Here is a 25,787-nt window from a genome sequence, read left to right as displayed (position 1 = left end):
AAAGTGCAGTCTGAAAACAAAGTAAAAGAGCTATTCTAATTCATATGAAAGGGAAGGTGCCTTGGTGTGTGATAGCTTAGTCCTTTCAGGAAGGTCAGAGGATGGGACAAATTTTAAAAATCAGATGTTTTTATTTTGCTAGATGCCTTCCTATTTGCATATTCAAAACATTTCAATGTGTCGCAAACAAAATGGCAATTAAAAGAGATAGTTTTGATGTTACGCACATCCTCCTTGCATTGCAGGAAAGAAGATGAAAAGGACAATTTTTTTATATTTTTTTTTTTGAGTGCCACATCTTAGTACAGTTTTGTAATTATGCTACACAGACAATATTAACAATTCTTTTTAAATGCAGGATATCATCTCAAAATGAATACCAGATTTTTAGGAAGGGCTTTTTAACAAATATTTTTAAAAATCTGATTTCACTTTGAATTAGCTTTCAAAATCTAGTCCAGATATATGTAAAGAATATAAAATGTAAATATATTTTCTAAAGTGCTACAGTATGTGAAATTTATCAATTGTTACATGCTCTGTTAATGCAGCTGAGTGAAGCTTAGTCTCAGATCAGATAGAATCTTTTAGATAAATCATTTATGACTAGATGACTTCTTATCCAAAACTCAAATATGTGATCATTTACAGAGGTCACTGCCTGTATTCTGCTCTGTGCTCCATAATCAGCTGAAATAAACCCCAGGAGTCCCTCCTGATTGTATACACACAGGGTCACAGTATAATAAAATACTGCTCAAATTGTATTTCAGACAAGGAACGCTTTCCCCAAGAGTGTTCTAGTCTCAGGGACAGGACTGTCAGTTTTCATTCCAGTGCAAATGGCAAGTATAAAGTCCAGCATTCAGAAAGAGATCACCCTACCCACTTAGTAGCAAAAAGCCCTGCTGCGACACACATTTAACTACTTGATTGACTTTTACAATGTATATTCTATACTTTCCCCCCTCCCCCACCCCCTTTTTTTTTTTTTGTAAGAGTCAAGCTGAGGCTTACAACTAAAGCACCTTTTTGATGAAGAGGGGTACAAAGAAAATACTGAAGACATTTGGAATATTTTCCTAAGCTGGTGTTGTAGAATTGTGAAAAAATACTATCTGGTTCGATGGAAATAGAGAAGATCTTTGTGATAACCTACTCATGATAATGCAGTCACCAAAATAACTTCATGCTATATTGTCAATAATAATAATAATTAAAAAAAAAAAGGCAAAGGCTGATGGGAACTACATGGAAATGTACTTCTGATTGAAAAGAAGATAGGGTATTAGCCTCTGATATTTCCTTCATTCTGTAGAAATACACATAACTGATCATGAAAGCTAAAGAAAAATTCTGCATAAAGCCTTACAGAAAGGAATGAGATTATGTTTTCCCTGTGGATTTTCCCATAGCCAGCAGCGGATCAGTACATCCACCTCTGTCTGAGCCAGTTACCCTGTAAGCCTCAAACATTCTGGAAGAAAGTCCAGAAATTATGAAAATATTAGCAAAATAGCTGATTAAATAAAGAAAACTTGCTAAATTGGCAAGCCGTGATACAGACAATAAGATAAACTGCAATGACTATTATCAAACAATTAAGTGGCTACTTCTGTAGCTATTCCTTAGCTTGGCTGCTTTGTTAGAAGTGATACCATGGAGTCGCCACTCTGCTTTGAACTACAGGTTATTATTGACTGTTTGCATGGAAGAAATGCTGTGACCAGGACAGATGCCAGTGAGGTAAGGCTGGGAAATTACTGTAGCTGTTCAAAGCAGCACACCAAACAGTAATGAGTACCTGTCATGATCTCCCAGAAGCAAAAATACAGCTGTTTGAGAAAAAACTTTAGTGTTCTGTACTATTATAAAGAACAGAAGATCATCTCCCATCACCACAGGATTGCCAGTTCCAGCTCAAGTTCTTTTTCTCTGCCTTGGAATGAAAAATCAGAACAAGAGGAGTCACACATATTCAGGGTATGGACTTTGATACCAGAACTCAGGTAGGCTGGAGCACAGCAAAGGCCTCACTACAGAAGCTCTCATCCACTCCATTGCTGGGTCCTGCCTGGAAGCACGATACGCTTCCCACCACAATGGTCTTTGTCTCTCCCAAGGTTATACTAGGAAGATTATTGTTTTTTTCAAGTCAGTCCTAAATAGCGACAGTCTATAGGCTCTAAACAACAGAAGAGAATTGAAGCTGGTCCATGATAAATCAGTTTCCAACTTTTCAAGGCTAGCTTAGTGATTTTAGCAGGGGAAGCACTTGCCCTAACTGCCAAATCTACACATGTGGCCATTGCACCTGGTCCTGTGGCTGTTCAAATCATTTTATCCTTGTGTTATTAACTGTAGGCAAACAGTTAACACTGTCAGCCCCATTTTCAAAAGTTTTCACATTAGCATTTGAATTGAGCAAAATTATGTAGAGGTGGGGCAATCATCCACAAGGTTTGCCTAGTCAAATACTTAAAGAGTTCAAAATTAGTCTTTGTAATATCTTTGTAAAGTGAGTTGTCAAACAATGCCATATTCTAAAGAAACTAGTAAAAATCAAGGTCACCTCAGACTATAATGGAGCTTGAAAGAAAGGGTTACATTAATCAGATGTGTTGCTCATGGTGCATAGTTTGATAGCTATGTTCCGAATCATATTGGCTTTAAGCAGTTATGGACAAATATACATTAGCTTGGCTGTTATGACATCTCTAGTCCTAAGGAAATGAATTAGCTACGTAGTCTTTTAAGATGTGTCGCATAAAGGCTAACCAAGGTGTTCCCCCCCCCCCCGCCCTTAAACACACTTTACTAATGTGTACATATTTTAAAGAAATGCTTTGTGATATTTCAGGTGAGAGCTTCAGACAGAATCCACCTACATTCCTCCTTGAGCAATGCAGATTTTGAGGGTCTGATGTTGTTACAGTCATAAACCTGAGTCTAATCTTCTAATCTTCTTGACGGTAAGTAGTGCTATTCAGGAGAAAACACAGCCCCAGGCAACAACATACAATTGTGACCATGTCAGGTCCATGCTCATGAGAAATCTGTGGTACCTTTCTTCTCTTCCCCTTTCTGCCTGGTTTGCCATCAAACTGTCACAGAATCATAGAATGGTTTGTGTTGGAAGGGACTTTAAAGACGTCTAGTTCAAATTCCTCTGCATGGGTAGGAAGAGTCCTAGTTACCTGTGGGTCATGAATATGGCACAGCAATCACACCAACATTATGAAAATGGGATGAAAAAGTTTCCTAAGGTAGGAATACTGTCTTACATAGTCCAAGGAGGATGGTGAAACAAGTGTGATGGTATACCACCCAGCCTCAACCCACGTCTCAGTCTGCCTGGCATGTGTTAGCACTGTAAACAGAGTGCAAAGGTAGTCTGTTTGTAGGGATGTCTGTTTAAAGAGCAGAGATCTCTCCAGTGAGATCTCTCACCTCTGTAACAGGTGCTGGGCTGCTTCTGCCTGCTCTTTGCTGCTGCAGTTGGGAACCTGAAACACAGTCACAAGGCAGAGATCTGTGTATGGGAATGCAGCTGTCACACACGAATGATAGAAGTGGGCTGTAGAAGAGAGCCTTGTCTTGTCCTTTCCCTCCTGTCTGCTGGGCAGACCCTTGCTGTAGCTATGGCTTTCCATGCCTTGACTATTCTGAAGCTTTCTGAGGAAGAATCAGGAGACTATGGTGCTCTGTTGTTGGTGCGACAAAGTTCCCTGCCTGGTCATCTCTGGAGAATGAACTCTCTGTGTGCCTTTGTGTGTGCGTACTGGGGAGAGTTATGTTCAGGCCACTCAGAAGAAACATGTAAGAGCCCTCCAGAGTTTATGGGAGGTGCCTTTGGCCTCAGTGAAAGAAGGAACTGGTAGCATTAGGTGAGGGAAAGTACTCTGTTGTTAAGGAGTGGTGGTGGGATTGTTTATTTTTCCTCCCATAAACGTTTTTTTAAGGTTCTAATGGAAACAAAGCAAAGTATTATTCCTCTAAAAGCACTATTCTTTAAGTAAACCAGACTCGCTACTTGAAACATTCCAATGACATATGGTGGCAGCAGGGGGATGGCTGAGATGCCAATGGGAGAGGTATCACTGAGATAAAGACCCACAGCTTGCAGGCAAAGGCACAAGGCACACGGAGAGGGATGCCTGCCCCAAAGAGGCAGGACAGAGGAGAAAACAGCAAACACTTCTTGGGGCATAAAGTTACTCCTTTGCTAATTACCTTCAACAGCCTTGATATTCCAGAGCTAAAATGTCAGCAGCTCCCCTTTCACAGTCTCTGTTACTACAGAAACGGAGGTCTAGGCAGTTTTTCCTGTGTCCTATCAACTGCAGAGGAGTTCTGTTCTCCTTGAACACCTCCCTCAGACACCAGTGGCTCCTGTGTGCCAGAGCAGGGTTTGGGCACAAGCAGCTGCCTGTGGCACCAGTCTCCCAGAACAGAAAAATAATCATCACTGTGGTGCATCAAAATGTAACCTCTGCTGCTCTTATTAGAGGACATTTTCTGACCATCTTCTACCTGGCTGAGCTCAAGGCAGTTGAGTCTCATGCTCCAACAGGTATGGCACCTGAGGTGTTCAACAGCTTTTTGAGTTCTCATTTTTGTAATGAATTTTCTCCCATCTTTATTTTCCTCCATGACCCAGCACACACACTTGTCGTACCTGCGCTGTGACTTCTGCAGTGGCAGCAAGGCTTAGCAGACTTCACTAGGAGAGAATGAAAAGAACCCACTTGTGTTTTGCACATGGATGAAAAATGAGGTTTTCTCCAGTTGATAATGCAGACAAATGCTGAAGGTTTTGAGGGGGCTATTTGTTGTGCTGTTCAGTACTAGTAATAACAAATTGGTATAGCTATTCTCATTTTAACAGACTTTGTAGGTTTGTAGATTAGTGTATTTCCCAGAAACTCTGACATTCTTTTACCCTGCAAACTTTCCTCTGTTGCCTGATGCCTCTTATTTGCATCTCACTGCATTTAAAATATGTCTTCACCTGATAAAAAAAAATGCTCATCTAGACTCTGTTTTTTCCTCTCTAGTGGTCATTGTTGCTCCCAAATACCCTGGCTTCTTTCAAAAATAGGAATTTGGGATTGGGAGGAGGGGGAGGGAAGAGGGGACAGAACAGACATCCACATTCTTTTCTTCATCTTCTAGTCTCTTGTCAAACTTGCTTCACCAATTAGGCAAGATAGAAATACAAACCGATTATTTAGAGAGAGTTTCCCATGCTATTTCATGCCTCCAGTGGCTAAGAATGTAGGAAAACAATAATTATTGCAAGATTTGACATAAAATCATAATCTCTGGCATTTCTTTTGTAGTTTAGCCATCTTTTGGATGACAGCATGGTCTGCAGAAGAAAGCAACAGCATGTTTTAGGAAAGGAAACAGACATAGGAAAGCAAATACGTTATTTCAAAGCAGTTGTATCTAAGTCTCTTGGACCATAAAATAAAAAATCATCCCTGGAGTAGATGTGCTGGTGGGCAAAATGCAGGCTGTGTGTTCAAAATAACATGGTATATTTGTTCTGTCAAATCATAGAATCATAGAATGTGTTGGGTTGGAAGGGACCTTCAAAGGTCATCTAGTCAAATCCCCTGCAGTAAGCAGGGACATCTTTAACTAGATCAGGTTGGCCATTATGGTTGTATTATGTATGGCCCTCACCTAAAGGAAGAATGTATTTGTAGGTACACTACATATAGCAACACCAAAGCAGTTGCAGATGGGAGATGACCTCAGGACAGTTCAGGCCAATGTGTATATTAAGTCCTATACTATATACTCAAGCGCCATGAACTAAAAGGACATATAGGAACATAACTTCTCTCAAAAGTTCTGCTTCTCAAGTGAGTTCTTCATGACAGAAAACTGTGCTAGAGGCTTTCTGACTTCATATTTGCCATTGGCTGAGGTGTAAAGATAAAAATCACCCAGCACTACATGTTAACATGAACATATGCATGCACTATTTTGATATGACCAGTCCTTTGTTAAAATATATTACTCTGCAGAAAAATGGCAGAAACACATCTAAAACTCTGGAAATAATCTATTTTTGTCTTATAGAGAATTGCAGAGCTATAGCAGACCTTCCATCTCTAAAATCCTCCAATACTGCTGTCTGGACATGCAACAGTATGTTTACATTTCCTATCACATTACTCAAAGCATTTTATTTTTCCCCTCCAGAAACCAATTTGACATTGGCAGCAAAGCAACTGGATCAGCTGTCCAGTGAATTTAAGAGCTGCATCAACAGCAAACCAAGAAAACAAAAGCCTGGGCAGCACATACGCCTGTAACATCGTCAATACTTCCCCCTCCTAGCTTCACCCAGCTGTTCTGAATAGTGGGGAGAAATTAAAATTCTTAAAGCCTTGCAGGATATTTGGATTTCTGCCCTTTATTTCCACTTATATGCGCCATAGCTTGAAAATTTGCCCATGATTTATAAATTCCCTGTTCAGTTTTCTTCTTGAAAGCAATTACTAGGAATCCCGGCAACGAAACTGATCCGGTGTTGGCTTTGTCTATGGCCAAGCTGCTGCTGACAGCCCTGCCTGCCTGCACCGACTGTCCTGTGCTAGGCGTTTTCCCGGGCTCGATGACATTATGCAATTACATGATGATAAACACCATTTGGGGATACAAATGCGAGAGGTAAACAGCTCGGGGCTCTTTATTAGTTTATTTCAGGAGATCTTTCTTGTTTTACTATTCAGCTCCTCCTTTTTTTACAGTTTTCTGCTATTCTTTACTAATTCTAGTGATTTGAGAAATGACCTTTAACCCACGCCAGTTTGCAGACACCTAAAGGGGATAATTGAAACGCCACAGTAAACCAAAGGCAATAAAATATTATTTACTAGGCATAAAACTAAGGTTGGTCTTCCTAAAAGGAACGAACAAGCCTTCTATTCCTTAAACCCCACATCCCGTACCTGGTACTACACCTAATTTACAAATTCCTCACCAGTCGTCCCGAGAAACGAACCGCAGCCTAGGGTATGGGTATGCCTCATGGAAAGGCTCCTCGGGTATTAGGAACTAAATCTGCCGGGAGCAATGCCGCGGCCTCAGGCCCCGCCCGGGCGAAGCAGGTGCCAGAGGGGCGCGCAGGGTGCCGGGCTGACACTCCCCACCGCTGCACCAGGCTGAGTTCCCCTTTCCGCTCGCCCGCTCCCTGCCTGCGTACCCGCGACCCTCGGAGCCGGGTAACCCCTTCTCAGAGGCGGCCTCCCCGTCCCGTCCTTCTCCCGGAGATGCGGCGGGCGCCGTCGGGCTCGGCGTGGAGCGATGGCCTGGGCAAAGCTGTGACAGAGGGGGCGGCGCGGGAGGAAAGAGGGGGATGGGGGGCGGGAGGGGGTGTACCCACGACGCTGAGAAGAGTGGGGACCATGGCGAGTGGATCTGGAAGAGAGGATCTTGCCTGTCTGGTGTGTGCGGCTGCCGCTGGTGCCGGAGGAGGGCTGCACTTACCTGGCCGTCTGACCCCTGTCGGGGTGGGCGAGCTCCTGGCCCTGTAGGCGAGTGTTCCGTGGCAGCGGGCAGGGACCATCCGGGATGTGCCCTTCCCTCCGTTGAGCTCCTGAAGGGATTTTATTTGCTCTGGAATGGCTTTGAAAGAGTGAATGCATTTATTGATAGCAGAGCTGTTTGGATTTCCCAGGGCTGCTTTGATAATGTGTCCCCTCCCCCACATCCCCCATGGACCCGCAATCGCAGGCGAATACAGGGGAAATAATGCGGAGTTGTGGCATAGCTGGAGGAACGCTCCTATTTCCTGCATTTGGGTGCATGTGAGAGGTGTAATAAAAAACTCTTGGCTGATGACTGCAGAGCAGGAAAAACATTTTGAAGCACAAAGGGTCTGCGAAGCCCTCCTCGCCTGTAGCTTTCGTTGGGTCTTACACGATCTGACCCAAACAGTTTTCTCAACAACTTGCCAAATTCACAGCGGAAAAAAAGACGCTGAGGATAGAGGAACTTAAACTACGAGCCCGATCGGTTCCCCCTGCGCTTGGCACTAGCTGCCGCCTCTCGTGTCTCGGAGCATGAGATGAACGAGACTTGTCAAATGAGGCACCCGGCAGGAATGCTGGCGCAGCCCTCTCCAGCTTCGGCCATGTGCGCTGCACATTGCACGCACATGTACGCGATGGGAGCCTCTGCGGCCGGCCTGGCCAGTTGGGTGTGTGTGAGCCCAGCCCCCGACCGTGCGGATGGCACAGGGCATGACAGGCACCCTCACAAGCAGCCCACCGGGCGGGCTGGGCGCCGGGTGGTGGCAGCATTCTGCAGAAAGCGCTTGTGTTCACAGGGTCTTGGGCCAGGCAGGGCCATGGGAAAACCTAGCAATGTGGAGTTCAGCCGGGGCAGGGGATGAGGTCAGACGCGTTCCCAGAAACGCGCTAGGACTACGCAGCTCTGTTGCCCCACGCCCGCCCCGACCGCGCACTATGGTCCCCCTCCTTGCCGTATGGCTTTAAAATCCAGCCCAGGCTGCAATAGGTCGGCTCCGGGCGCATGCGCTGCCGAGAAAGTTTTTCAGCTGCCGTTGGCTCTCCAAACTTTTTTTTTTCTTCACTCTCTCTCTCTACATTTAAAAAAAAAAAAAAAAAAAAAAAGCAGTTTTAAGCAGCGGGGTGAAGAGGAGCCAGGGAGAGACACAGGGGGAACTGGGCGAGCTGCAGCGGGTGGGGGACACAGCCTCGAGGAGGAGGAAGGGTCGGCTGCAGCGCGACGCCGTCTGCTCCTCTCCCGCGCGTAACTTGCTCCACGCGCTGGGTGCCTTTGCCAGCGATGGATTGGGGGAGCAGCAGCTCCTGAAGTCCCGGACTTCTCCCCTCCCCCTGTCCCTGTTCGCCTTGCAGGATCAGTCGCCCCGTAAGACAGATACACGCGTGCACAAGGTCCCCCCTCCCCCTTTCCCGGTTGTGCAGAAACTTCTTTTGCTGTTGGGCTTTTTCTTCTCAGTGTAAAATGGAGGGAGCCAACCCCAGGATGGCTCTGCAGCCGCGGACGCCTGGCTCCGCACCGCCCAGCCTTTAAACTAACGTGAAGAGGGGTGGGCAGGGGGGAACCCTGCGCTCGTTCGGCTCCACTCGTCCCCCTTGCCCTGTTCGCGCCGAGCCGCGGAGTGGGCGCGTCAGCGCCCGAGCGCTGCCGGGGGCCGGGTGGGCGCGCGGGGAGCCCCGCGGCGGCACCACCTGGGCTGCTGGGACGGATCGTCGCCCGCGGCGCTTTGGCTGCCGCTTGTGAAGATTTTTATTTGCTTCCGCACAATCACGCCCACGGGCGCTGTGTGCGTGTGTTGGGTTGTTGGTGTGTTTTTTTTTTTTCCCCTCTGTCTCCTTTTTTTGGCCTTTTTTTTTTTTTTTTTTTTTCTTTGCTTCCTTCTTCTGGTGGTGGAAAGCCCTAATTATTGCGATTGCTGATGGACCTTGGAAAGAAGGCTGCACTGGTACCCCGTTCCGCAGTCGGACACGCTCAGCCTGCGCCGGACAGAGCGACTGCTCGCTCACCGCCCCCCGCCATCTCCGCGGGCCCCCGCTCTCCCCCGGCAGCCGCCGCCGTCCGCTGCTTGGGAGGATACTGCCCGGTTCCTGCGAGCCAGGATTTTACTTTCGCCTCGCCCTTTCTCCTCCTGCTCTGCTTGGATTACTCGTCTGCTCTTCCTCGGTGATCCCGCGGCAATGGAGGTGAGTCTGCGCGTGGCGCGGTACCTCCGCAGGCAGGGTCTGCCGCCGCGGCCGCGCAGGGTGGGCTGCACCTTGGCGGGGCCTTGCGCGGATGCGGCTCCTGCTCCCGGCGGCGGGGCGGCTCGGCCCGCTCCTCCTGGCGCTGCTGCCGGGCGCTCCCACCTCTCCGCTCTCACCGCGGAGAGCGCTGCTCCTCGCTTGGAAAAAGCTCCTTTTTTTTTTTTTTCTTTTTTTTTCTTTTTTTTTTTTTTTTCCCCCTCTCCCCTTTTCTTCTCCCTTCTCTTTAAATTCCCCCCGCCGAGGAGAGCCTAGCCTCTGTAAGGACACTTGTTGGGCTCGCTCTGCCCACCGCGTCCCGGTGCATCGTCCTGGCAGCGGCTCCTAAAGCAAGTTTAAAGACATCTTCCCAAACTTCCCAAACTTTGGCGAGGAGGATCGCTATGGAGGAGCGCAACGTCGGCGCTAATGGTGGCCTGTACCTTTAAGGAGAACTGGCTGGGGGCCAGCGGAGGACCCGAAGTCAGCTCCCCTCCTTTTTAATTTTATTTTAAGTTTCTGGAGATTATCACTCTGCATTTGCAGAGGGTCCCGCCCAGGTCAGAGCAAAGGAACGCGGCTGCTCGGGGTCCCCAGTACTGCGAGGACTCCATGTTGGAAAGGCTGTTGGCTTTTTGTTGTTTGTTTGTTTTTAATTGTCAATTGTATGTTAAGTCGGGTGCGCTTAGAGGGTCACGAAGAGTTCATTTGGGCCAAAGAGCGAGGCTTTTCCCCGTCCGGGGCTGGCGCGGAGGGAAGGACGGAGGTGCGCCTTCATCCTCCTGGAAAACACACACACCCCCCCCGCCTCTTTTTTGGGAAAGAGCTGGGCTGGGGACTCGCCGAGTGCCATTCTCTGCAAGCGTGAACCTGGTCTTGCCCATCCAAAATGGATGTAAAACTGTAGTGGGGAGCAGGGGGCGGTCGAGGGGTTCCCCGTGGAGCCGCTGCGCCTCCCGTGGAGGCCGCCGCGGTTTACAACCCTCCGGAGCCGGGGCTCTGGATGCCACCTTCCCTCAGGTAGTGCTCGCAGAAAGCCAGATGCCTTCGCAGGCTTTCCAGACACCCCGTGTAAAACAGGATCACAGGCGATCCCGCTGCTGCAGGGTCTGTTAAAAGCCTCCCTTTTCATCTCGGCACAGAGCGCGGGCTCCGCATGGGGTTCATTAAATACCAAAACCCAATCTCCGCTGCCCTACAAAGTGGAAATCGGTGCCTCACGTTTGTGATAGCAAATGTTGCTGCTAGCAACTCTTTTTATTTGCTGGCGGCTTTTTTTTAATTATTATTATTATTATTTTTAATTCTGTTTTTTGATGGCAGCTTGTCAGCTGCTGCGTGCAGACGGACCGGGCTGGAGGGGCAATGGCCCTTCCCGGGCGCAGGTGCCTCCTCACGCCTCGCCAAGCAGCGCGTGTCGGGAGGTCGAGGAGGGCCATAGCGGCGATGAGGAGCAGGAGGTGCCCTCGGAGGGGCCGCAGTTCCCCGACCCTGTCGCTTCCCGGGGCTGCGGCGGCCGAGACCGCCCCCTGTTGGAAGTGGGACGGCACAGCTCCCCGAGGGCCGGGGTTCCGGGGCGCTGGCCCGATGCAGCCGATACTATGGTTAAGGAGGGCGGCGGCGGCCAGGCGGAGATGGCACCTAGGCCCTTTGGTCGAGGTAGTAGGGCTTTGGTACCGCCGTTCTGGTCATGCAGAGGGGGGCACTGCAAGAGGAGGGTGGTGCACCGGCCGCCGGCTCCCTCCTGCCGGGGCAGCTCGGCGTGCACCGGGATGGCAGCTGGGCCGGGCAGCTACACAGCTGTTGCGGTCCGGGCACCGATGCCTCCAACCTTCTTAGGGCTAGGGCAGTTCCATGACACTTCTTTATTACTGTTACTACTTTAAGAACTAAGAGATGAAGGAAAGTTCAACGTGTTTGCTTTAGGATGTCGCAGCGAGCTCATCGCACACCTGCCTTTACCCAGTTCTTTCCTTAATATGCCTGCTGCTTTCGTATCTCTCCGGGGATTAATCCCATCTAAACGAGACGGGCTCTTTCTGCTACGGTAGACCGGCCCCCATTCACCCACCCCCATCAGTGAGGAACAGGGGGCCTTCCCTCCCGGCAGGGGGCGGCCAGGGGCGAGGGGAGGCTGCAGCCCGCCGCGGTGGCGAGTAGCTGCGGGGAGCTGCTCCCTACGCACTGGCTGTCACCGCGTGTCCGGGCAGTTTTCACGCCAACCTGGCTTCCCGCCCAGGTGCTGCCGTCGGTCCTTTCCTCCAGACCCTTCGCGAACATAAGTAAATTAGAATTAAGAGCACCTTCAATTCGACTTTTAAGAGCTTTTTGAGAATGAATAGGGAGCCCCCAAGTGTTGAAATGCTTCTTTCTTTTTTTTTTTTTTTTTTTTTTTTTTAAACCTCCCTTCGGAGGGGAGGGGAAATAACACCCCGCGAATGGCACTGGTGAGCGAGTTAGAGAGTCCCGTGTAAGGACGCAGACGGCATTCGCGGGACCTGTCCGGGGAAGCGTTTGACTTCCAGGACGGCAGGCTTCTTGTTTCAGGGGCCGGGTCGGGACGCAGAGTCGGTCCTTGTCCCACCTGGTACCTCCTCGGGCCGACACCGACCCCGGGGAGGTTGGGGGGGAGAGGCGGGGGCTGTCACCGCGGCGTCAGCGCGGATCTCGAGGCTGCCTCGGCCATCGCGGGGTCCGGGTAGCACGGAGGTTGTGGCGAGATGGTTTAGACGGCAGCGGGAAGCGCCTTCCGCGGCCGGCGGAGAAGGGTGAGGGCCGGCTGCATCCGCGGCACCGACCCCCCACCCCCCCCCCCCCCACCCCGTGGCAACGGCCTCCCCGATTCCTGCTCGGTCTCACTTTGCAAACCTGAAGCCGCCTTTAGCCATCCGGGAGCCTTTCGTGTCCGCGATGCTGGCTCCGGAGCGGGGAGCGATGGGGTAATGCCCGTCTGGAGCCTACGGGTCGCCTGGGAAGCGGGGTGGCCGGGCGGGGTGCAGGGATGGGGTCCCCCGTGTCCGGAGCAGGGGTCCGGTCCTGTTCCGCCGCGGGCGGGTTGCGGGGAGCGGCGGGGTCGGGGCAGAGGGACAGGCGCGCGCAGATGGGTGCTGTGGCCGCCCTGGGAAGGCGGCGTCCGCGTTGGGGGGGTGGGGTGGGGGTGCGTGGGTGGGTTCTGCCCGGTGGAGCGGGAGCTGCGACGTGCTTGCGTCTGGCACCGAAGTCTCTGCGAGGAGAAGGGCAGGCGAGTCAGTCAAGTTAAAAGGGGCCTGGATACTTCCGTTGTTTAAACTTGAATGCTCGAAAATGGTCTGAGAAGCAATAAACAATCTGATCCTTTTTCTCCCCCCTCTAGAAATCCACTGCAGTATTAATCCAAGGAGGTGCTTTGGGGACAGTTGGCAGTACAATGGCTTCTCAGTACCTCATAGTGGCTCTGGCCATTTTCTCCTCTTTTACCCAGGTTGTAATAGAAGCCAGCTCTTGGTGGTAAGCATCTTGTATCGACTTGATTTTTAAAGGGGGTGTCAAGGTTTGCTTGATTGAATGTCTATTTGATATGTACTTTGTTTCTGGGGGAGTGCTATATGAACAAGACAGCAGGGGAGTAACGTTTCAGTTGTTATACGTTGTGTAGTAAAATGAGCGCGTCTCTCGAATAAGTGTAAATGTACAACATCTCCTGTTGTAAAAAATCAGGTTTTAGAATGCTGGAAAGTAGATTCTATATGGATTTGATCATCCTTAAATTACTGGAATTGCCTTTCTTTTAAAAGAGTCAGCTCCCTTAGATGAGAAACTTGGCATACATGACAGACTGCTGATTTACAAGTAAAAACTTTAATAAAAGTTTTGATTTGAAATTTTCTGTAATTTAAATGTTTATAAATAGCTTTTGTTATGAAGAACTACATTTTAAATTTCTGCTTTGGCAGATTATCTGTTTCTTACAATGTATGACGTTGGGAGTTCTTGAAATAGGTGTTTCTCTGCTGTTTCAAGTGATCCTTTTTGGATTAATGGCCACTTTTCAATAGAAATGTATAATTTGAAGAGTACTTTAAGAATTAAGAAAACAAAGTTGATTTTGTTTACAGTGTGTGTCCTTTGGAAGAAGCTAGAAGTAGTCTGTAGCAAGTTTCTAACTTCTGACTTGTTATGTTTCCCTATTTGTTTATGGTAGAGCAGACTGAAAAGTCCAGACATAAAGCTAAAATGTGAGTTAAAATAAATTGGGGTTTGGGGGCTTTGTGTTTGCTTTTCTTGCTTTGCTGGCCTTGCAGTTTGGACCTTCTGTTATTTTAGCTATGTCCAGTTAAGTTGGTAAAGGACTGCCCAGATGCAAGTCGTCTTCCAGGTCTGCATCTTAACTTCAGTCCCTGGTGTGTGGTGATAGCCACATGGATGGGAACTAATAACTTCTGTTCTGTGCTGTCTTTAAAACAGAAGTTTCATAGTTAAGTGAGTTTTTGTTTTCTTAGCTGTTAGCAAAGCCAGGAGCTGTACAGTCATGTATAAGATACAGTTCTGTTTGGGATTTGTGGATTTTTAAATTATATTTTTACCTTTTTTTTTTTTTTTCTTTCTTTTTTTTTTAATCTTCTCTTTATTAATCCAAATCTTTCTTTATGCAGGTCTTTAGGGATGAACCCTATGAACCCCATGAACCCTGTTCAGATGTCAGAGGTATATATAATAGGAGCCCAGCCACTATGTAGCCAGCTAGCAGGGCTTTCCCAAGGACAGAAGAAACTCTGCCAATTGTATCAGGACCATATGCAGTTCATTGGAGAGGGTGCAAAGACGGGCATTAAGGAGTGCCAGTATCAGTTCAGACACAGAAGATGGAATTGCAGCACTGTGGACAACAACTCTGTTTTTGGCAGAGTCATGCAGATAGGTAGGAAGCAACATCTTTATGATTAAAGTCTTGTCTAAGGATATGTATGGCGCATACTCTTCTGCACTTGAAACTTTTGCCAGGTTCTTACTGAGTACTGTATACAATCAAGTGTTTTTAAAAGTTGGCAAAGGAGTTGAATTATTTTTAGCTGGAGGTGATTTCCCACCACTGTCCAGCCATGTGTCTTGGAAAACAAAGAAGGAATATATGTTTACATATGGGAATAGGGAAAAGAAAATGCAGCCCTGAAATCTCCTTTTAGAAAACCTGAAACAAAACAAAGGCAACCTAAGAGAATTAAAACCAGCAGTGTCTTGTAAAATTAAATATGTCCATGTCTAGTTCCAAAGTTAGCAACTGCATAATAAATTGGTCTTGATCTGGAGGTTAACTGAAAATTACTGCTCTATTATTGTTTGTAGGTAATTCCTTCTATCTTATTTCCAAACACGCTAACTGTTTTATCTTTGTTGAGAAAGGTAGGTTTATGTTAAAAATAATGTATGGGGTTAATTTATATGAAATCAGTTCTGTTGAGGCAGAACATATGATTGTCCTTGTAACTTGAATGCAATGTAGTCACATTGCTGGTAAGAGAGAGGGATTTCTGTTTAACATCTTATCACAGTTGGTGGGCACCCAACCCTTTCCCTATCAGATCCTCTTTGAAATGTGCTTCTCCATTGCTCATGTGCTGCCTGCCTTTCCTGTTTCTTAAGGACCTTATTGTATTTTAAACAGTGCTGTTGAATTTGGTCCATGGTGAAACCTTCATCTTGACTTTCCCAAACCAGATAGCTGATTCTGTGTAAGCAGCTGAAAAATGCCTATTTTTGGGGTAACAGTTTTGACTTTTTATGTGGTGATCAGTACACTGACAAACTCAGCAGTGCTTTTTAATTGGAGGTGTAAGGCTTTTATGGCAGTGCTTTCCTGCCCTCCTTTAAAAAAATTCACGTTTTAAAATCAGACTCGATCTAGGTTTATCTGCAAATGGGCTAACTCCAGTTAAGGTTGAAAGAGTACATTGATCCACATTTGGTCTCAATTTTTGTGAAAAGTTATGTGGGGATTGTCAAGACAAATAGGAAAAAAAAATCTATTGTATAAAAGTACTTAACTGGAACAGCTGATTTTAGATAAACAACCTTACCTAAGCTTTTTGCAAGCATAGGATTACCCACCCCCCCAATACAGTTTGGTTTTTTCAGCCTACCCCGAGCAAAAATCTAAAAGCACATGAAACACGAAAGAAAACTTCCTCTGTATACCTTTCTATTTTAATAATCTAACAAATGGCAGGCAAATAATATGTTTAAAAGTTAGTCCCTCATCTTTCAGCCCTTATTTATTATCCAAGTAAGTGAAAATTAGCTCAAGGTGTGAAGGAATGTACAGGATTGGGCCCATGATTTGTGGTGCCTGTTAGATGTTTCTGCCTTCCCCAAGCACGACAGATCTATTTAAAGGTGGTTTCTTTCAAGTTAAATAACTTTGCCGCACCCTTGCTGAATATGACTGTATTAGATGATGTCTACACAGCAATTCATCATATAATTAAGCCACTTACTCTAATTGCAGATGGAAGCAAGGTTAATAGCCATATTCAGGTGTTAAAGAGCCTAAAGAGTGTATTCACTGAGAACAAGAAAGGTGTTGTGGGTAACAGTTGTATTATTTCATGCTGACCTTTGGTAATGACCAGTTGTTGTTCCTCTGAGTGCAAGGAAAAGTGGGTACTTTTAGAGCCTGACTTAATTTTACTGTAGCCTGCTGTGCTCTGCTCTTGTTGGGGATTGTCAGATACTCTTTACTTTCAGAGATTGGGCAAGATGGTAGTCATGATCTGAATGCACGTAGTTTGGAAGGATTTTGTCATGTGAGCTAAGGACCTGCTGTCACTGGCTGTGCACAGGAGAGTGCCTTGGCAAAGCACTGACGGACAGCACGATAATTACCCCGGTGTATAAATGGACAGTCTCTTCCAGGATTTACCCTGCAAAGTTAGCTAAAGCTGTACAAATAAACCTAGCATTGGGTTTGGAAACTTGCTCTGTGGCTTATTGAACTTCAGAATTTTAGGGCTTTTATTTTCTGCTGCTCTGCTTTGCTGCTGATTCCCAGGTCAGGCCATGGTCCTCACTGCCTTCATTGCCTTGCGCCATTCCCTGGCTTTGTGGTTGGGCCTGGGCTGGTTGTACTTGGGCTTTACACACAGCTAAGAAGTGCTAACTTAAAATAAAATAGCTGGATCTCCTCTCAACAGCTCGGTGTATTTGGGGTCCAGTTTGTTCACGCCTACTGCCTGAGGTTGAGTGCTTTTAAAATACAAGACAAAGAACATTTTGTATTTTATGTTCAGGTATATATATAAAAAATTGTTCTGTTCTTGCAGACTTACTCATATCAAGTGTAACGCTCAGCTCCTTGCTCTGTGGGTGGCTTCCTACAGTGTGTGTATATTGAACAGTTCCATTTCTGTGTTTTATATATATGGGAGAGGGGAGACTCAGAACGTGTTTGGAATGCGTGTTTCCTTGCCATGGCTACAATAGAGAGAAATGCTGGACTGTGGGAAAAGATAGATATGTTTGACAGTGAAGGAAATCACAGTTGTGCCTAAAGACTTTAAAAAAGATTAAAAAAAAAAAAAAATTTCAAAGTAACCTATCCATGTGGAACCATCACTCTTAAAGTATTCCTGGGGTTGATGGCATGAAGCAGTGTTGGCTTGCAACCTGCAGGGCTTGAAATCTACTTCAGCATCTGATGTTACTCTGTAGTTTGCCTACATGTTCAAGGAGGGAACTTGAGGGGCATCTGTCCTTTCGGTACCCCAGCCTTTCTTCCTTCTTCCTACTAACAGTAAGTTCTTTAAAATGTGCTTTAGGATAATAACAAGAAAACAGTTGAAAAAAAAAGTCAGCTTTATGAGTTTAAATCCTGCAATAAATGATGTAGTTAACCATGTGAAAGCATGAGCTAACTAAACATGAAAAAGAATAAAATGGAACGGAAGAGGCGAGTCCTGTGGTCCGAAGCAGACCACGTTTCTTTCCTCTCAATCTAGTGGAAATTTTTCTTGAGGAATTAATCCAAAAATGTGTGTTACTGAACAAATGGGAACATTAAAATCTGTATGAGGTTCCCCATGCTCTAGTTTGCACTAAATTGCAAGGCATAACTCGCTGCATAAAGCCAAAGCTTTTTTAACTGAAAAGGCTAGTCCTGTAACCCTTTATACCCATAATTCATGTAAGTACTTCCATGGGCAGGTGTCTGTGTGAATAGACCATTATAAGCAAAGGAGCAAAGTGCTACTCATCTTCCTTAAATTTGATCATTCCCATCATAAGACTTTTGATTTTTCCCATTTAGAATCAGCATTTATTACCAAAATTAATCCAATGGATGACAGGTGTTATATTAACAAAGCTGCTCTGAAGCATGATGTTGTCGTGATGTCAAATATGGATCAGACTGCAGATTATTTATGTTCCAGAAGTGGTTGAAAGCTTCTATTAGATTTGACCGGTTATATTGGTCTCAAACAGAGTTTCTGCCTCAAAATGTTGCTGCCTAAATACGTGTGACATGTCCAAAACACAATCTCTTAAAGCAATAACTTTACAAAAGCCCATGCTGTTCCCTACAAAAAGTCCTGTAAAATCAAGATCAAAAACTAGCTGCTTCTGCTGACTGGACTAAAGATGAGGAATAAAATTTAACTCATATAAACAGAAAAAAAAATACCAAGTTTATTCTCAGTCATTCTGAGAATCTTTCTTGGAAAAGATCCAGTGGGACTCGTGTCTCTTAAGATGAAAAACAACCTTCGTGAGGTCTCCCTGGTGCAAGTTTTATGCTGTTCTGTTTGTTTGAAAGTTATTCCAGTTGTAGTTAGAACTTGTGGCATCCTTGGAAAAATGGTAGGGGAAGTCAGGCTCTACATAAGGGAGGATGGTACATGGCCATATCTTGCATTGTGGGTATTGTAATTTTTTTCTTCTGAAAGCTTCAAATTCAGAGTTTTCAATTTCCATTTAAGGACACCAGATGTAGGAGAAAACCTTTAAGGCTGCTCTGTGCCTAGGGTTTTTTCTCCCCTGTAATTTGTAAAGATGATTGTCCATGGACTCATTTGCCATTTTTGCATGAGCTGGAGTAGTGGATTCTAAACAGCACAGGTTGTTGTTAGTTTTAAAAAGCCTCCTACAGAAGCACCTGGCTTACCTGTAGGGTGGAAAGTTGTGTATTATTCTGTTGCACATTTCTTTTGATACTAGGAGGCTTTGTAAAGCACTATAACTATAAAGGAATTGGAACAAGTGTGTGAAGTGCATAAATCATGTTTCAGAAGTAGTAATTTAAGAACCAGTCTTTTAAAAGTTGTATTTAACATCTCTTTTCCAAAAGACAGGGAGTCTCTTCCCCTCTCTGCCCCTCAAGCAGGCACAATTGCTTTGGCCCCACATCACCTCCTCCCCACTCTCTCATGCAGGCTTTCACAAGCAGAAATGAGAAGTCCTGCTGTTCACAGACAGCTTGTGTGCGCTAATGGATCAGTTTTGCCCAGTTATTTCAGAGCAAAGACATTTTGAGGAGCATGGTTCAGGGTTGCTCTGCCTTTAGTAGGTGATTGAATTTTGGTGGCTTCTGGAGAGCCTTTGCCCTCCAGACTCATCTGCAGGCAGGGAGCAGCGTGTGTGGGCCCTCCCCTAACATCACTTCTGTTTCTGCGCAGGGAGCCGAGAGACGGCGTTCACCTATGCAGTAAGTGCGGCTGGGGTGGTCAACGCCATGAGCCGTGCCTGCCGGGAGGGTGAGCTCTCCTCTTGTGGCTGCAGCCGAGCTGCAAGGCCCAAAGACTTGCCCCGGGACTGGCTTTGGGGCGGCTGCGGGGACAACATTGAATATGGATACCGCTTTGCCAAGGAGTTTGTTGATGCTCGGGAGCGCGAGAGAGTTTACCAGCGAGGCTCCTATGAGAGTGCCCGCATCATGATGAACCTGCACAACAACGAGGCCGGGAGAAGAGTAAGTGGCTGCGAAACAACACTTCCCTCTGCCCTTGTCCATGTCTTTCCTTTTGGGGAAGACATGCCTCAGTGAGGCACAGAGGAGCGGCAGTGGTTGGTGATGGGCCACCAACGCTTGTCTCTCCTATTTCATGCACAAACCAAGAAAACAGCAAATGCAGGGTGTAAGTAGATGGAGAGTCTATGAATGTGTGTCGCTTCTGGTTGCCTGACAGCACTATTGCCTTCTGCGTGGGGAGGATTGAGACCAAAGTGCGTTGTGTTTCTCTTCGTATTGTTTCTTTAAGAATGCCCTGCTCGCTGTGGATTCTCTGTAGAACACAACTTTGTTAGCTTGTATTTCCAACCAGGACAGTATGCAACTGAGGGAAAACGGACATGCTGGTCTTCCCAGGCTGGAATTGTTCCACAGGATTGTTCTTTTTTTTTTTTTTTTCCTTTTTTTTTTTTTTTTTTTTTTTTCCTCCTTTCTCTGCTTTAAAAGGATGTGAAAAGTTCCTCCATCTTATTAGGAAACATGGTTTTCTGTGGTTAAACATGCCTTTATGGTTTCTTTAATCTCAAAAATGCCTTAAATGAATGGGTGTAAACTTCTCTTTTTTAATAGTGTGAATAAGAAGAGCCAAAATAATTATTTTCCTAAAGCTTGACGTGCCAGAAATAGTCGGCTGGGGGCTTTGCACTTGTGTTCTAAGGTGAAGAAGGATGAAAGATAATTGAAAATTAATAGTATTTAAAAGTGAGAGGAAGGTGTCTGAAAGCAGTGGACAGGCCAATTTACTATTAGCAAGAAGAAAAATTACATTCTCACAGTTGCTTACAGAGACTTGAGCAGTTTTTTCCTTCCTCAGCCTCATCTTTGCAGTACCACTTGGCAGTGTAAAGACTCTGTGTAACTGCTGGGTGGAAGCTGTATACAGTATCATCTAATGTGTCAGACCCCAGGATTTTTGGGACAGTGTCAACACTGACTCTTATTTCTATTTGTACAGGGCAAATGACTGATATTTCCCTGCCAAAGCTTTGTAAAGAGGATATTGCTATGTAGCTCTCCTACCCCTAGGTGTTTGGGGGTTTCTTCTTGGATGAAGTCTCTCTTGCAGAACAGTATTTGGGATAGGCAGAGGATGCTGAGCCAAGAGCAAGAGGAATCTTAACTCTTTCTCTAATTGCAGCCCCAAGCAGAGATCAATAGAGAGAGTAACTCAGATAGAAAATAAAGGGATGTTTTACATTTCTCAATGAAACTGCAAAATCCTTTGCTGGCGTGAGAGTGGATTCCTAAAATTTGACTGCAGCCTGACTGATGCTGCTGCCTGGATTGTGTGTACTACTGTGGCTGTCTCTGCAATTCAAGGAGGCTCGTGGGAGTACCTCCCTCCTCCTTCTCTTCCTCCTCTGGCTGACTGGGGGCTGGGGTGCATGCATGTTGACTTTCTTGCTTCTGTTTCCCAGCATATTGTGGAAGGGAAGAGTGTGCTAAGGTGAACGGTGTAGAGGGATAAGTGGGAGTGTGACAGAAGGCAGGGAGTGAGGTGAACGAACACTTTCTCAGCCATGCTAATCTTTCATCGTCACTTTTGTTTTCTTTCTCTGGCTTCTCTAGACTGTGTACAACCTGGCTGATGTGGCATGTAAGTGCCATGGTGTCTCTGGTTCCTGTAGCCTGAAGACATGTTGGCTGCAGCTTGCTGATTTCCGCAAGGTAGGCGATGCCCTGAAGGAGAAATACGATAGTGCTGCTGCCATGAAACTCAACAGCCGGGGCAAGCTGGTGCAAGTGAACAGCCGCTTCAACGCACCCACCATCCACGACCTGGTCTACATCGATCCCAGCCCTGACTACTGTGTGCGCAACGAGAGCACTGGGTCCCTGGGCACCCAGGGCCGCCTTTGCAATAAGACCTCAGAGGGCATGGATGGCTGTGAACTCATGTGCTGTGGCAGAGGGTATGACCAGTTCAAGACAGTGCAGCGAGAGCGCTGCCACTGCAAGTTCCACTGGTGCTGCTACGTGAAATGCAAGCTGTGCACAGAGATTGTGGACCAATTCGTGTGCAAATAGGGAATGGATGAGGTGGGAGGAACTGCAGCCACCTGCCAGCAAGGGGTGCAGGCCCTTCTCCCTTTCCACAGGACAATCTCCACTTTATTTATAGAGTTCAACGTTTTGTTGTCTTCTTTCAAAAACAAAACAACCAACAACAACAACAAAAAGAAAGAGCAGGGGTAAGGAAAAAGAAAAAAGAGGAAAAAACAAAAAAAAAAGGAAAAATACAGAGGTTGCAAAGAAGTGCCTGGAAACGCTGTCTGCGTCCATCCCAGAACTGTCTGCGTCTTATATTTTTGGCAATAATGGGGGAGAACCTGAGAATATTTATTTTACAAAGTAAAAAAATAAATTGACTTTTCTTAATAGAGTAGTTTGAGGGGGAAAAAAAATCCAACATATCCTAATTTAGTCCCGTGGGACGTAATACGTGTGCAGTAGGCAGAGCAAACCATGTAATGTGCTTGGGATGTTAGAACAATCCTTATGGATGTGAGGAACACACAGACCTGTCCATGACTTTTAGTTTCAGACACTAGAAGTTATTAGAATAGGGCATATAAAGCTGTTCAGTACATTTAGGGCTCTGTAAATAAGGGGTATATTCATCACAAAGTGCACTATCAGTTGCATACCTGAATGTGCCTGCTTAAGTACACAATGCCATCAGAGGGTAAAGAGCAAAGGATCATAAAGGCTTCAACTCTGCTATTCTTGAGTCACCATGTCTGGTTCCAGAACCTAACAAGACCGAAAAAAGCCCAAACCAAAACCCCAATTAAAAAACCCCAAAACAAAGAAAGAAAAATCTATCTTGTTGAACAATAAAGATATTCCTCAAGGCAGCATTTTCCCTGTTTAGCTAGTTGTGGAGTTTTGAGTGTCTCGTCTGACAGAGCAGTGCTTCACTGTTGCTGGGTGTGGAGAACAGTGAGGTGCAGATTGTGTGGAGCGCTGTAGCTGGGTGGATGGGAGCTGCAGTGCTTGCACAGTACTGGTCTCCCATCCTGGAAAGCTCATAGAAAATAGAATTCCCCAAATTTGAAAATGCCTTAAAAATAGTGTAATTGCTGGCTGTCTTTCAAAACACAGCTTGACAAATAACTCCTCTTAATTTTATGTGAGAAAATAAATCATTAGATATCCAGCCTTGGAATGATTGATTGGGTTGTTTTTTTTTTGTTTGTTTGGTTTTTTTTATTTGGTTATTTTTTTTTCAGATTTTGGGATCACTTTCATTCAAGGAGACAATAGTTTCATATTTTAATAACATTAGCTGGCTATTATACTTCAATGAAATATTGCACCAATACCAAATTTATCATCCTATGTCTTTAGATACACATGCTTTAGATAATATATTGCAGATATACACTACAACTGTTCAGACTATACTTGAGCAGTTACATATATATATATGGGAGAACTGTGGTCTGCTGGTGTCTGATATTTCAAAGCTTCTTGTACATACATATTTTAATGATTTAAGAAATAATAAAATGACTAAATTGCAGGGGCAGTTCATGCCCCATTTTCTTTTTCAGATTTCTTCAGGTTTTTAGATTGATTGTAAACTTCTGGTGTTTGGTTTTGGTTTTTTTTTGTTTTGTTTTGTTTTGTTCTTTTGGGGTTTTGTTTGTTTGTTTTTATTTCCAATTTGATTATCATTTGGTTGGTCTGTTTTCTTTGTTGGTTTGTTTTAAGGATAGTCACAAAGAAGCAAGCCTCTTCCCAGATGAAGGACTTCTTGAGCAGTTGGTGGAGGCAGTGCCCTGCATTTAATTGATACCGGTCTAGAGATTGCTTCTATTCCACTCTTGCATTAAGGGCATTATTGCTTATTGCTGAAAGGAGACACCTTCCAACTCTAAGACATGTTGCATTTGGCCCTTGCTTTTCAGTTTTTGAAATGGAAATGGTTATTGTTGAACAATATGCGTTCCCTCTGAGTAGTTACACAGGATTTCATCATTGGTTCGGATGCTTCTTTCTAACTCAGTCCCATCCAGTGAGTTAAAAGAAAATGGTCTTTCAAATACCAAGTGAGGAAAATAATTCACTTTAGCCTAGTTGTACTAAAGCCTTAACTTTTCATGAGCCTTTAAGCTGTGTCATTAACTTCATCATGATCATTTGTCAGCTTCTTAAATGGCGCTTTATTGCTCTTAATTTATTGTACAAGGACATATTTACCCCTCATCTTCAGATGTTTGCAAAGAATATCTTTAAAATAAGATAAATAAATAAAGCACTAATTCATTGAATATGTTACTTTGGTTTTTATTGTACAAAAACCATGATTTTTTTTTTTTCCTTTTTCATTTGCTGAATCACCTCATGTTCCTTTTCAGTGACTTTTGTCTAAGCAAAATCTGAATCTCGTGATCCTAGCTTTTAAAACACTATTTAATGTAAAATACTTTCCTTGTCATTCAGATATGTAAATCTTCTATGTCCTTTCCTCTGTTCTGTACATTTAATGTACATATTTCTGTCTTGTGTGATTTGTATATTTCACTGGTTTAAAAAAGAAAAAAAAAAAAAGAAAGGATTATGCCATAATGGAAGATAGACTATAAAAATAAAACTTTGGTTGTATATTGGGAAATGGTTTTAATTATCTTTCAGAGAAGGGTTTGTTAAAACAATGAACAGAGTTGATTTTAAAATTTACTGCATGGTAAAACAGGGAGGTGATTGCCAAACATAAAAAAGTACTTCTTGAAGTTTTATTTCTATATTAAGAAGGCATACAGATGTAACTTCTTCTCAAATAGAAAGGACCCCCTCCCCAAAAAAAAACCAACAACCCCAAACCAAACCACAACACGCCAAAAAACCAATCCCAAATCTGTATGTCTCTGATCTAGAAAGCATTTGAGAGATGGGCAATGTATAATTAATTGGCAATGGATAGGGATTGGGCCTAATGTTATTGGTATGCATATGGCTTCCAGGGCTGCTTGTAGGGATTCTGGGACAGTGGGCCCTGATCCTGTGAACAGCTTCCTCCAGAGATCCCAGTGGTGGCAGCAGGGTCCTCCTGTGAGCAAAAGTTTCCAATGTGAAGTTTTTGGGATTGGGTGTTGTGTGATTTGGGTTGTGGGTGCAGTTGTGGGCGCTATGGTTCCCCCCATCAGTCTGGCTGCACTTGAGCTGAAAGGTCAAAACTTACTGGTTTTTCCTTAGACTTCTTGCCTAGAAATTGAGTGTGTATGAAGGGAAGAATCCTTTAAAGAAAAAAGGACAAAGTACAATGAGGTAAAGCAGAAAATGAAAATTAATATCAAACGCAAGCTCAAGTTTTGAGACTGGCTTTTCTTTGAACTACTGATTTCCTGAGTAAGTAATACTTCTTTCTGCTTATATGGAGCTTGATGAATTAGTGGCCTTTCTCTACCTCTCTTCTGCTTCTTTTCTTGTTTTTCCTTTTTCTTTTATTTTCTTTTTCTTTTTCTTTTCCTCAAGGATAACCTTCTAACATATCGAAACTCCTTCTGGCTGCCAAGAATGTATTATCCCACAAACCAGTAGACCAACATTGTGTGTTTAAAATAGCATTTCTGGGCAAATGCAACGTTCTGTGGTCCTATTACTGACATCTGGTTCAGTTTTCCTTCACTTGTATATTGACCAGTATTCTTTATTGCAAAAACACAGCCCCTATTTAGGAAAGTCAGCATTTTTTTTGACTGGATTGTATTCAAGCTCTTCCCAATAACAGAAAAAGTTAACAAAAAAAACCCCAAAACAACCCTCTTTATTGGTGGCAGTAAATATCTGTATTCAAAATAGTCATTATGGGCTCAGATACAAGATAATAGTTTTTAATTTGCAGCAGAGTTCATCTGTTTAATTTTGTTAAAAGTGCTGTTAACCCCTGGCTCAGAATCTCGGATTTTTAGTATTCTTGTCATATCTTTGTGTTTGGTTGTGGCTTTGCCAATAGTGATTTTCACCCTGATTTTGAAAAACATTGAAGCCCCAGGCATTGCCAGGAAGGATACCAGAAACTTGAACTAAATGCCAGCTTT

At 44.9% G+C, this 25,787-nt stretch overlaps 1 protein-coding gene and 1 long non-coding RNA gene across 6 annotated transcripts; one reads left to right on the top strand and one right to left on the bottom strand.

Moving 5' to 3' along the window:
- The first annotated feature begins 8,643 nt into the window (after positions 1-8,643).
- WNT5A (Wnt family member 5A) lies at positions 8,644-22,561 on the top strand. Of its 5 annotated transcripts, none has more exons than XM_068163811.1 (5): positions 8,644-9,728; positions 13,117-13,250; positions 14,396-14,661; positions 19,409-19,701; positions 21,310-22,561. In XM_068163811.1, exons 1-5 carry the CDS (start codon positions 9,723-9,725, stop codon positions 21,766-21,768), a joined length of 1,158 nt encoding a protein of 385 aa, XP_068019912.1. In that variant the 5' UTR covers positions 8,644-9,722; the 3' UTR covers positions 21,769-22,561. The 5 variants fall into 5 exon arrangements, with proteins under 5 accessions (XP_068019912.1, XP_068019917.1, XP_068019913.1 ...); XM_068163816.1 differs by lacking the exon at positions 8,644-9,728 and adding an exon at positions 10,308-10,324; XM_068163812.1 differs by lacking the exon at positions 8,644-9,728 and adding an exon at positions 12,412-12,532.
- On the bottom strand, positions 12,130-13,006 carry LOC137453995 (uncharacterized). Its single transcript, XR_010990519.1, has 2 exons — positions 12,624-13,006; positions 12,130-12,510 (listed from the first exon to the last, which is right to left on the bottom strand). It is a non-coding gene; the product is annotated as an uncharacterized lncRNA (long non-coding RNA).
- Positions 22,562-25,787: the final 3,226 nt, after the last annotated feature.

This window comes from Melanerpes formicivorus, unplaced genomic scaffold (genome assembly GCF_026170545.1).
Source record: "Melanerpes formicivorus ecotype bairdi unplaced genomic scaffold, bMelFor1.0.p_v2 SCAF_74, whole genome shotgun sequence".
Classification (NCBI taxonomy): Eukaryota; Metazoa; Chordata; class Aves; order Piciformes; family Picidae; genus Melanerpes; species Melanerpes formicivorus.
This window is presented reverse-complemented; position numbering and strand designations above follow the sequence as displayed.